The following is a 10,974-nucleotide window of genomic DNA, read 5'->3' as shown; positions in this document are numbered from 1 at the left end:
TTTTTTTTTTTTTCTTTTGTATGCTTGTTTTTTTAAAAAGGGAAAAGGAAACATGATTCTAGTTACAAATTGACTTGGCCTCTCTCTGTCCTCTCAATCCACATCCCCTCCCACCAAAATAAAAATTAAAAAACGCGGAGATTCGGGTTGGGGTGAAGGCGTTTGGGCGCCCTGGCTTTTGCCCTCTTCGAGAAGGAAGAGATACCAACTCCTTTCGGCCTGGGCAGCTCAGTGTCTTTTTTAAAAAGTAATCATAAGCGGAGACACTAACCCGAAACTCAGCTGCCCCTTACCAAAGCCTTCTGGCCTACTGGGAGGTGGGGAGAGAAAACCCAAGTTTGGGAATGCCTAAGGAGTCTCCAGGGAGGGCCGGGAGGGAGGTCCCTAGAGATGCACTCCACCGGAGAAGGGAGGAGGAAGCCCGTTGGGAAAGAGAAGGCGAGTCCCCAGGGAGAAGCGAGGCCCCTGGGACGGGCCACCCACAGGTAGGAGACCGTGCCAGCCCTGGAGAGCCGCAGAACCGGCGGCCCACGCCCCGCGCGCCTGGCGCTGGAGTCGGTGGGAGCCCCTGAGCTCGCGGGGCTGGGGCTAGGGGGGCCGGGCAAAGGCAAAGAAAAAGAAAGGGGCCGGCGCGAGGTCTCAGTTATGGAAAAACGCGTTGAGCTCCTCGTACATGGGGCCCCGGTCGTGGTGAAGGTGCATATCGTAAGACAAGAGATTCTCGGAGTGGACGCCCCCGCGCACGGCCGACGAGCCGAAGACCAGCCCGTGGCCCGCGGGCCGCGAGCCGGGCAGCGCCGAGTAGTGCATAGAGTAGTGGTAGCTCTTCTCGTGGTCGGGAGACGAGTCCTGCTTGAGGGAGAAGTTGCCGTTGAGACAGAGCGGGGGGCTGAGCGGGCCCTCGTACTCAGAGCTGTTGTAGTCCGGGCTGGCACCTCCGCCACCCGCCGCCGCGTACAGCGTCTCGTAGGCGGCGCAGTAGCCGTGGGTCCGCAGGGCGTGCGCTGCGCCTCCGCCCAGGCCGCCGGCCGCCTGGCACTGTGCGCCCGCCAGGCGGGAGCACGGGTACGGGTACGGGTGCATGGCGAACGGGCCACCCGAGCCGTGGAAGCGGCCGGCGCCGTCCGCGCCCTGCTCTGTGAGGAAGTTACGAGAGTTGAGCTGCAGGCAGCCAGCCACCAGATTTGTGGTGGGTTGCGACAGCCCCTTGCACAGAGTCTGCACGTAGGACACCAGATCCGGCCTCTTGCCGGAGCGCAAGATCTCCGAGAGAGCCCAGATGTAGTTCTTGGCCAGGCGCAGGGTCTCGATCTTGGACAGCTTCTGCGTCTTGGAGTAGCAGGGCACTACCTTGCGCAGGTTGTCCAGCGCGGCGTTCAGGTCGTGCATGCGGTTGCGTTCCCGCGCGTTGGCCTTCTGTCGCCGCAGCTTGGAGCGCTCCAGACGTGCCTTGGTCATCTTGCGTTTCTTCGGCCCGCGCTTCTTGGGCCGCTCGCCTTCCGCCTCGTCCAACCCTTCCTCCTCCTCCTCTTCCTCCTCCTCCTCGCCTCCCAGCTCGCCTTCCTCCTTGACCTCGGCCAACGTGGCTTCGGGGACCTCTTCTCCACGAAGGGACACCGGCTTGGAGGCCCGGGCGGGTCCTGGAGCCCCCGACCCAGGAGCAGGCGGAGGCTGCGGTGGCGCGTCGCCCTTGTCGCTTCTCGGCTCGTCGTCGTCGCCGTCGCCCCAGCTGGCGAACTTGGGCACGTCCGAGAGGAGGCCAGGCTCGCTGAACAGGCGGGTCAGCATGGTGCCTAAGGGCGCCCCGGGGGCGGAAAGACAGAGCACAGAGTGAGGGGCGCGCCGGGGTCACCACGGTCCCCCAACCCTCCTCCACCCCGAGATTCCTTGCACGCTCCAGCTCAGAGGGCCCCCCCCGATGCCCACCACGTTCCGCTGCCCCGCCCAGAGCCGGCCCAGCCCTGCCCGGCTGCCGGCGGGGTTCAGCGGCCCAGGCCGTCGCCCCAGAGCCGGGCCCGGCTCCGCCCCTGGCCGGGAAGGAGGCCGCTCCCGGCCGGGGTCGGGGTCCCAGAGATCGTGGACCCGGTGGTGTGCCAAGGGGCCAGGTTCCTCTGTCCGGGGAGGCGGCGCTCTCGCCCGAAAGCCTGCTCTCTCCGGGTGATGGAGAGAAGCTGGGCGGCCGCCGTGGGGACAGCTGCCCGGTTCCTTGGTTCCGCGGCCCGGGCCCCTCGGCCCGGCTCCCCCTGCCCTCGGGTGCCTCTCACCCCCACGCTCCCTAATCCAATTTGCAAGTTGGCCGCTCGCCGCCCCCGGCCCGGCCCCCACCCCCGCAGCCCCAATTCCAGACGCCCGGAGCACCGTCTCCTCTAGCTGCTGCGTCCGGGTCTCCCGGAGCCGGCTCCGGGTGGCGAGGACGGAAGAAGCCGGGCGTGGGGAGGAGACCCAGAAGCGAACCCTGTCCGTCTCCCCTGCGGTCAGGGACCCCCTTCCCCCCTTCAAACTGCCTCCCTCCCACACGTCTCTTCAGATCTCGTTGTATTTTGGGATCCATGGGGGGGAAAAGCCAAATTTGTTTGTTTGCTTATCTTTTTTGGTGGCAGGGAAAGGTCGCGGGTTCCTTCGGGACAGTCATGGGGGGGGGTGTCCCCCATCTTCGCCTCTTCGCGCTGATCATGACCCTGCCCCCCCACCCCGGCCCATCCTAGGCATAAGGTGCCTCCCTCCGCAGCCCCTTGAGCTGCGGGCCCCAGTGGGAGAGAGAACCCGGGGCGCCCCAATGCCCACCCAGTGAGGGGGTAGAGTCCCAGGAATGGGGGATCTGGGGGACTTTCATGTCCGAAGCAGCGCCCCCCCTCCCAATCGGCAGGTCAGATCTAGCTCCCTCTCGGACAACTTACCTCAGAGAGGAGTCAAGGGGAGAGGGGAGGGGAGGGGGAAGGGGGCAAGAGAGAGAGGGGGGGGAGAAGAGGAATCTTCTCGCTTATTTCATTGTTCCCCCATCTTCGGGGAGCGGGGGCAGCGGTTCCTCAAGGCGGCGGGCGCCGGCGTCTTCAGAGCGCCATGCGAGCCACGGAGCGAGTGTGGCATCTCTACCAGGCGGGGTACCAGCCTCTATGCCAGGCCATATGGGCTTGGCACGTCACGGGCAGCAGCTATCACATGAGAGACGGTGATTGGCATGCGTCTGCATTGGGGGAGAGCCGGCTCCCCCGGGACCCGCCGCCATCTGTCACTCTCTACTCCAAAAAAAAAAAAAAATTAAATAAATAAAGGAAATAAATAAATATCTCTGCCGCCCTCCCCTCCCCGCCCAACGCAGGGAAAGCAGGGATTGAGAGGGAGGTGGGAGGATTTGCCCCCCCCAGATACAGAGCCCCCCATATGGGAACAATGGGGTAGCAAGTCTGGGGGAGCTGGAGGTTTGTGGTGGCGGCCAATTCTAGGCTCTCTCCAGGGTCTTGATCTGTCCATTTCCCTGTCTCCTGGTCCCTAAGGTGGGTCAGAACCAGACCCCAGGGTGTGGAGAAGGGACCTCAGTGCTTACTCCCACTCCCCAAGAGGGTCCCCTCCACCACAAAGGGACAGCTGAGGCCTCCTTCCAGGGTGGGTGTGGGGGGCATCCCTGACCCAAGCCCCATAGGTAGATGCTGGCATCATGCCATTCCTCCTCCCTGTCTGCCCCTCCCCCACCCACCCTCATGCACACACAACATATGTGACTGAACGAAATTCAAACCAAGGGAAAGACAGAGAAAGGGAAAGGTTTGCCTGCCTGGGTGTCTGTGTCTGCATGGGCGTGTGTGTGTGTCTGTGTGTGTCTGTGGGGACATGTGTGTCTATCTGTGGAGTCATCACATAGGGATGTTTCCTTGGGTGTCAAGGGCATAGGTGTGCTGAGGTGGGGTGGGGAGGAACTTGGAGATGAACTATGTGTCCCCCATCTGGGGTGAGGGTGGGCACAGACCTGGATTCCTAACCCACAAACCTTCCTCTCCCTCTTACTATGTCCTTATTACCTCTAATCCTCCCTCGCCAGGTAGTGGCTTTCTCTTGGCCTTCTGATTTGGTTAGTTGAACGGAGGATATGGCTGGTTGGGGACAGCCTAGAGTTCCTAGAGGGGACCCAAACATTCTCCCCCTGCAGAAAACACAAAAAGCAGAGGTTGACCCAAGCATTCCCAGGGGAGGCTAGGGGTGAGCCAGGCAGGTGTCTTGCTCAGGGAGATAGGAATGGATGCTTTATTTGACTTTACAGTTCCCATCTCAACCCTCTTATCATGCCAGACACAGATGTAAACAGTACAGGCTGAAGGTAGGAGCTTCAGACACACCTACCCACCCCGTTCCTCACTCTGTGATGCAAAAAATGGAAACACCCCTATTCAGAGAGACAACCTGTGTGTGAGCAAGTGCTCATGGCCAGGGGTAGAGACCTTTGCCCACTCTGCCTTCAAGCAGGGGCCGCCTTCAGGCCTCAATTTCCCATCTGCCCCTTGGTCTACTAGTGTGTACCCAACTCTGGCTCCACTTCCGGCACATACTGAAGGGCACAAGGCGGAGAGAGAGGAGGACCCCCCTCCAATCCCTCAATTCAGGTGGGTGTCCTCTGGTCTCACCCGGATTAGCTTCCTCCAGGGGAAGGTAAGACATGGATCTGATGTTGCACATTGAACAGGGTGCTACATAGAGACACATACTGCCTTGGAAAGGGCCTATGAAGCTGTCCAGGGTGCTTAGAGGTCAGGGGCTGAAAGGTCAGAAGAAGAGCACTTGCTCTTCCTTCCACAGAAGCCGCCCCCTCAACAGGGAGAGTAAGCGGAGACTAGAACCCAGGGCTCCCCCAACCCCACAATTGCCTTGGTGGTCTTCAAGGACAAGTAGCTCTTCCTAGGGTCTGCAATTAGGAAGTTCACCTGAGTCAGCCGGCCTGGCAGTGAGGTGGGAAGTGGGATTGAGGTCAAGGCAGGAGTGAAATGGTGGACTTCCCGGGAGGCGCGGCAAGGACCCCTCCAGTTTTAGGTTACACACACTGCAGGAGCTTCTGATTTTTGGTCAGCTCTGCTCACCAACTTTTCATTTTGTTTTGTTTTTGAGATGAGGGTCTCACTATGTGCTCTTGACTATCCTGGAATTCACTATGTAGACCAGGCTGGTCCTGAACTCTGCCTCCAGAGTGCTGGGATTAAAGGCCTGCACCACCACTTTGTAAAAGAAAATGCTGAATTCCAGGCTGGGGATTTAGCTCTAGGGTAGGGCACTTGGCCTGGAGAGCCCAAGGCCCTGGGTTTGAATCTCATAACAAACTCCTTTCCGATGTCCTTCTCAGAATGGATTTCCCTATCTGTGCGACAGAGGCCACCATTCTGCCCCCTTTAAAGGGCCGTTGTTAACACTACGTAGGGTGATAGGTTAATGAGCCGGTATAGGGCCAGCAATGAAAGAATCTTCCAATAAATGCCAGCCTTTATTTTTATTAAGACACGTTGTCAATTGCTTTATAATGTTAATTTCTTGCATATATCCCTTCCCCAATTACAATGTTTTGTCTACAAAGAATCCGAAGTTTTGTTAAATTAATGGGTGAATGTATGAATGGGTAAACGGACGAATGCTTCCTTGGCAGAGAAAAACATCAAGAATTGGGTTAAGCCACTGGGGTCTGGTAGGACCCTGTGGATGAGGGCAGACCTTGTTGAGGATCGGGACACGCTGGAGGTCTGCCTCTCCCCTCTCCCCCCCTCTCCCATCTCCTTCAGGGGCTCCTACAGGGGAAGGCCTGAGGTAGGGGTGGGGTGGCCACCCCCCTGGGCCTCTCTCCTTCTCCTGATCCTTCTTCCCTTCTTCAGAAAAATGGAACAAGTCTTTCTCACTCGACACATTTCAACTTTAGCTTTTTTAGAAGATACAATAAAAACCAGGGGAAACTGGAACAGGGGGAGGTGTGGGCCGGGCCTGCCTCAGACATGAGCCGAAGGAGGTACCCCACGTGTGTCCACATACACACGAGCAGGCATTAACACGCCGGGACATGCACGCTCCTCTCTGCACTCAGAGATGCAGTGACGGAGAGACAGAAAGAGCCAGAAATGGAAGAAGGAGACGAAAGGAGAAGGACACCCAGAGATGCCATCTGTTCCTCCCCGTGGCATGGGGGGAAGGGAGCTGGTGAGGGGCCTGGTCCCCTCCAGGTCTCCGGGAGGGGAAGGAGGACGGCGGGCACTTCAGCCAGGCCGGGAAAACTTCCATTCCTGCTGCCCACACCTCGGGGTGGGAGCAGGAGCTGGGGGGGCCCGGGGTTCCCATGGAGACATAGCCCCATCCCAGGGGAGCCCAGGGGCTGGGCACCTAAGATGGCTGCCTCAGAGGGGCAGCGGCCATTTTGTTCAGGCTGGGGCCTGAGGGGCAGGGGTGAGGGGCTGAGGGGCAGGGGTGAGGGCCTGGGGGAGGAGGGAGAGGTGAGGGGCTGAGGGGCAGGGCTGAGGGACTGAGGGGCAGGGCTGAGGGGCTGAGGGCAGGGCTGAGGGGCTGAGGGGCAGGGCTGAGGGGCAGGGCTGAGGGGCAGGGCTGAGGGGCTGAGGGGCAGGGTGAGGGCTGAGGGGCAGGGCTGAGGGGCAGGGGTGAGGGGCTGAGGGGCAGGGGTGAGGGGCTGAGGGAGGCAGGAGAGAGGGCCTGGGGGAGGCAGGAGTGAGGGGCTGAGGGAGGCAGGGGTGAGGGGCTGAGGGACAGGGGTGAGGGCCCGGAGGAGGAGGGAGGGCAGAGGTGGCAGGGAGGAGAAGTCATTCCTGAACAGACGGGGAATCTCGCTCAGGGGACAGGGAGGATGGACCCGGAAGCTGCTCCTTCTGCGCCCCTTGTCCTCCCCCATAAATCACCCGGACGTGAACCTGCAGGCGCCCCCTCCATTCTGACCCCCGAGGACAGACGCGAATCTTTAGTGCCCCCTCCATTCTGACCCCCGAGGACAGCTAGCCAGCCCCCCCCCCGGCGCCCCCAGATCAGACTGGTCGGTGGCCTGTGTGAGCAAGGTTCGCCTGCTCTCCCACCATAGCCGGCCCAGGGAGCAGGTGGGTCAGCCCAGGTGCCCAGCCGCTGGCTGCTGCAGCCAGACCGGGCCTGTCTGTCTCCGGGGGTCTCCGGGGCCCCCAACCCCCGGGCTGGGCGGGCAGGTGAGCGGACCGGCCTCCTCCTCCGGGGGTGTGGGGGGAGGGCAGAGCGCAGACCCTCGAAGTCCCGAGCTCCTGGCAGGCGCTGTGCTGGGGAGGAGGAGGAGGAGGCGCCGACTGGCACTGCCCAGGGAGCACCTCCTGCTCCTCCTCCTCCTCCTCCTCCTCCTCCTCCTCCTCTCCTCCTCCTCCTCCTCCTCCTCCTCCTCCTCCTCCTCCTCCTCCAGCAGCGGTTCGGAGGCTCGGGCTCCACCCGGAGCCCGGGAGCACCTGCCGCCCCCCCACACACCTCCCCCGGCCCCCTGCCCCACCTCCAGCGCAGAGGACGCTGGGGGAGGGGGACCTGCCGCTTCCCCCTGGCTCCAGGGTGGGCACCTGCCCCGCTGCCCCCTCCCCCGCCCGCCGCAGTGTGCCGGGGAGCGACGGGCGCGCCAGATGGCGTGGCTGAGAATGCGGCGACGTTGCCGGGAGGTGAGGGCTGGCACGGGTGATATGCGGCTGCGTGCCTCGTGGTGCCACTGGGGAGGGGGAGGGGAGGCTGCGGAGGTGTAGCCCCCCCACCCTCCTCCGGTGGACCTGCCGTCCTGACCCCAGCTCACGACCCCGCTTCTCCTGCCTGCCCTTCCCCGGCCCGCCCGCCGCGCCCCAGGCTGGGCCTCGGTCCCACCCAGAACTGGGAGGGCCTGGCAGGAGCTGAGCGTCCCCGGACCGCTGCTGCCATCCCCTCCTCGCGACTCAAGACAGATGACAGGTGGAAGGGACGCCAGGTCCTCCAGCCAGGACCCTTGTTCCAAAAGTGTGGTGACCTTTGCCCCTGTAACCTTTGACCTCTGTGCCCTGCTTTTGTGAGAATTCATCTTCCTCCCCGAGAAGTTTCCCCCGGACACACCTCGGGGCTGCACTCCTGTTGGGAGGTTCCCGGCTCCCACTTGTCCTCCTGTTTGGGATGGTTTGAGTCCGGGGCTCTCCTGTCACCCATGCTGCTTGGCTGTAGGGAGACGGGGTGGGGGGTTGGAGGGGGGCGCAATTTTGAGTCTCCTGGGGGTAAAACCAGGGTCGCTGACATGCCCAGGGGGGTCTCCTTGCACAAACGTAGTTCTGGGGGACAGGGGGTGTAGCTCGGTTGGTGGAAAGGATGTCAAGTTCCTAGGTCTGACCCGCAGCACCGAATAAACAAACGGGGTGGCGGTGCATCCCTGTGATCCCAGCATCCTGGAGGTGGAAGATCGGAAGTTCAAGGTCATCCTCGGCTAAATAGAGCTCCAGGCCAACCTGGGGTAGTGGAAACAAAACAAAATAAATAGACAAATAGATAAACAGACAAACAAACAAATAAATAAATAAGACCACGCGGGTCGCTCCCAGAGACAGGCTCGGAGCAGCGGGTGTGGCCCTCTGCTTGGTGCTGCACTCAGAGGTCTGTGGCTGCTGCCCCTCAGCACAGGCTCTGGTTTACTGTGGCTAAGAGGTCCAGACTGATGCCTGTCCTGTGGCAGACTCCCTGTGGGGCCCCCAAGTCTCTTAACTCAGTAGCTCCCCCGTGCCTGCCCACACCCCCAGCCCGGATGCATGGATGTGACTCTTGAGAGAAAATGGGAGTCAGAACAGGGCCGAGTCCTGCACCTCCTATCTTATAGGGCCTGGCCCCCTCCTGTGCCTCCCTTGAAGGGCCCAGGCTGCCCACACCGCTCATCCTCTCTGAAATGCAAACCTGGTTGTGGTATTTACCCACTCCAGAAGCTGCCGAGTCAACACCACCAGAGTCCACCCAGGAGGCTGGCAGGCTCCATGCTCTACCATACTTGAGGGCAGGGACACAGAATAGCCTCAGAGTGCAGTCGGGGTACCAAAGAACCGTCCCCCTACTGTTGACAGAGGAGTGGCCAGAGCAAGACAACGTCCCCCACACAGATCTACCTCTGTATACCTCTTTCTCTTTGCTCAACCCTGCACTAAGCCCAACATGGCCTAACCTCAGCCTTCCACTCTGTAAAATGGGCATGATGATTACTGCGGCCTGCCTTTGGGGGCAGCAGTGAGCCTGATCTGAGGTAACAGGTGTGAGTGCTTCTGGCCGTCCCTGATGCGGCTGATTTTGCCTCCAGCCCTGGATCAGCTTTAGTTTTCAAATGTTTTTGTTCCTGGGGCTCTCTTCCCCACCAACCTTTGTTCTGCGTCACTGTCAGGTTTCGGTGGTCTTGTCCCTGGCCCTCTCCCATCCCCCACCCCCACAGGAAGGCCAGATTGAGACAGGGCACAATGTGGCACCAGACCCCTGGCCTTGGCATCATCTTGATCTTGGTCAAATCCTATGACCTTCTTTTTCCTCGGCTGTGAAATGCGAATAGTGCCAGCTGCCCTCCGGGGCCTCAGAGCTGTCAGAGTGACCAGGAGGACAGACAGGAGGACAGTGGGCACAGAGTGCACTCTGAGGAGGCCCGGGCCTGGTGGATGGGGCATGGCCCAGGCTGGGGCACGACTCCAGGATCTCTGCAGTGATTTTCTTCCCAGTTGTCTCCCTTCCACATCAGGGCTGAACATCTGGCTTGGGGGATTCTGGGGCAGACACTGCTGGACATGACACCGCTCTGGCTGGCGTGTCTCGAGCCTGTCACCAGTGCTGGGGACACAGGAGGCTGACAGTAAACAGGACCAGTGCAGGCACTCACGGGCGACTGTCTCAAAGGGCTACCCGGGCAGGGTGTGTGCCGTGGGTACAGCCAGGGCAGGAAACCATCCTTTAACCAGAGACGGCTTGGCTCAGCCCGGGGAGACTGGTCTCAGGGTGACAGACTTAGCCACTGCTGCTTCTGAGAGGCAGGGTGGGCCAGGAAGGACAGCCTGGCCTCAAAGGGAGAGGTAGTTCTGACCTCCCTCTCCTCTCCTCCCTCCTTCTCCCCTCCCATCTCTCCCTCCTCCTCCTTCTGCACGGCTTCCAATGTCTCCTCCCCCTCCCCCTTCTGATGCTGAAGATGGAACCCAGGACCTCTCCTAAGCTAGACAAGTACTCTACCATTGAGCCACACTCCCCAGCCCCCCCCCCCAAGCTTCTTCACTGTGTGTGAAGCAAACGCCTCTTTTTCAGAGAAGAAACGACAGCAGAGGTGGGGTACAGGGGTACAGCTTGTCTGATGTCTCACAATAAGTGAGTGCCAGAGCTGAGACTAGATACCAGGACCCCAGCTGAGTGTGGTAATACCGCCCCGCCCCCCATAATCTCAGCCTTTGGGAGACTGAGGCAGGAGATCACCAGTTGGAAGCCAGCTTGGGCTACGGAGTGAGACCCTAAAACAAAACACTCCGGGGTCGCTCCTGTCCTGAAACATCAGGGCATTCAGTAGCAATTTGACAACAGAGGTCATTTTCAGCGTGTGGTGTGGTGTGTAGGGAGTACGTGCCATAGCGCACCTGTGGAAGACATCACAGCTGGGGGAGCCAATTCTCTTCCCCCATCATGTGGGTCCTGGGGATCAAACAGATCTTCAGGCTTGGTGACAAGCACCTTTACCAGCTGAGCCCGCTGACCGGCCTGAGCCTGCGTTTGAACCAAGTTTTGTGAGGTGCAGTCTTGGGCTTATTCACGATTATGAATTGTGTCCCTCTCTCTAAAGTCTGGGTGATTGTGCTGTTAGGAACAGGGGGCCTTGCCATGAAGTAGAGGAGGAGCCCTTAGCAAAGCCCAGGGGGGGGGTGTCCCAGATCACAGTGAGTGGTTCCAACTTCCAGAGCCTAAGAAGGTCTCCACACCGCCGGGTGGGCTTCCTCTCTCTGTAGAGAGGGGCAGTCTCTTTTAGACATCCCGCTGCCTGCG

The 10,974-nt window shown here is 60.6% G+C and overlaps 1 protein-coding gene across 1 annotated transcript; it reads right to left on the bottom strand.

Moving 5' to 3' along the window:
- Neurod2 (neuronal differentiation 2) lies at positions 1-3,226 on the bottom strand. The gene is made up of 2 exons (XM_028889527.2): positions 2,898-3,226; positions 1-1,793 (listed from the first exon to the last, which is right to left on the bottom strand). Exon 2 carries the CDS (start codon positions 1,786-1,788, stop codon positions 640-642), a length of 1,149 nt encoding a protein of 382 aa, XP_028745360.1. The 5' UTR covers positions 1,789-1,793; positions 2,898-3,226; the 3' UTR covers positions 1-639.
- Between the last annotated feature and the right edge of the window lie 7,748 nt (positions 3,227-10,974).

Source organism: Peromyscus leucopus, chromosome 8b, assembly GCF_004664715.2.
Source record: "Peromyscus leucopus breed LL Stock chromosome 8b, UCI_PerLeu_2.1, whole genome shotgun sequence".
In the NCBI taxonomy this organism is placed as follows: domain Eukaryota; kingdom Metazoa; phylum Chordata; class Mammalia; order Rodentia; family Cricetidae; genus Peromyscus; species Peromyscus leucopus.
The sequence above is the reverse complement of the archived record's forward strand: the minus strand, read 5'-3'. Positions and strand labels throughout refer to the sequence as shown.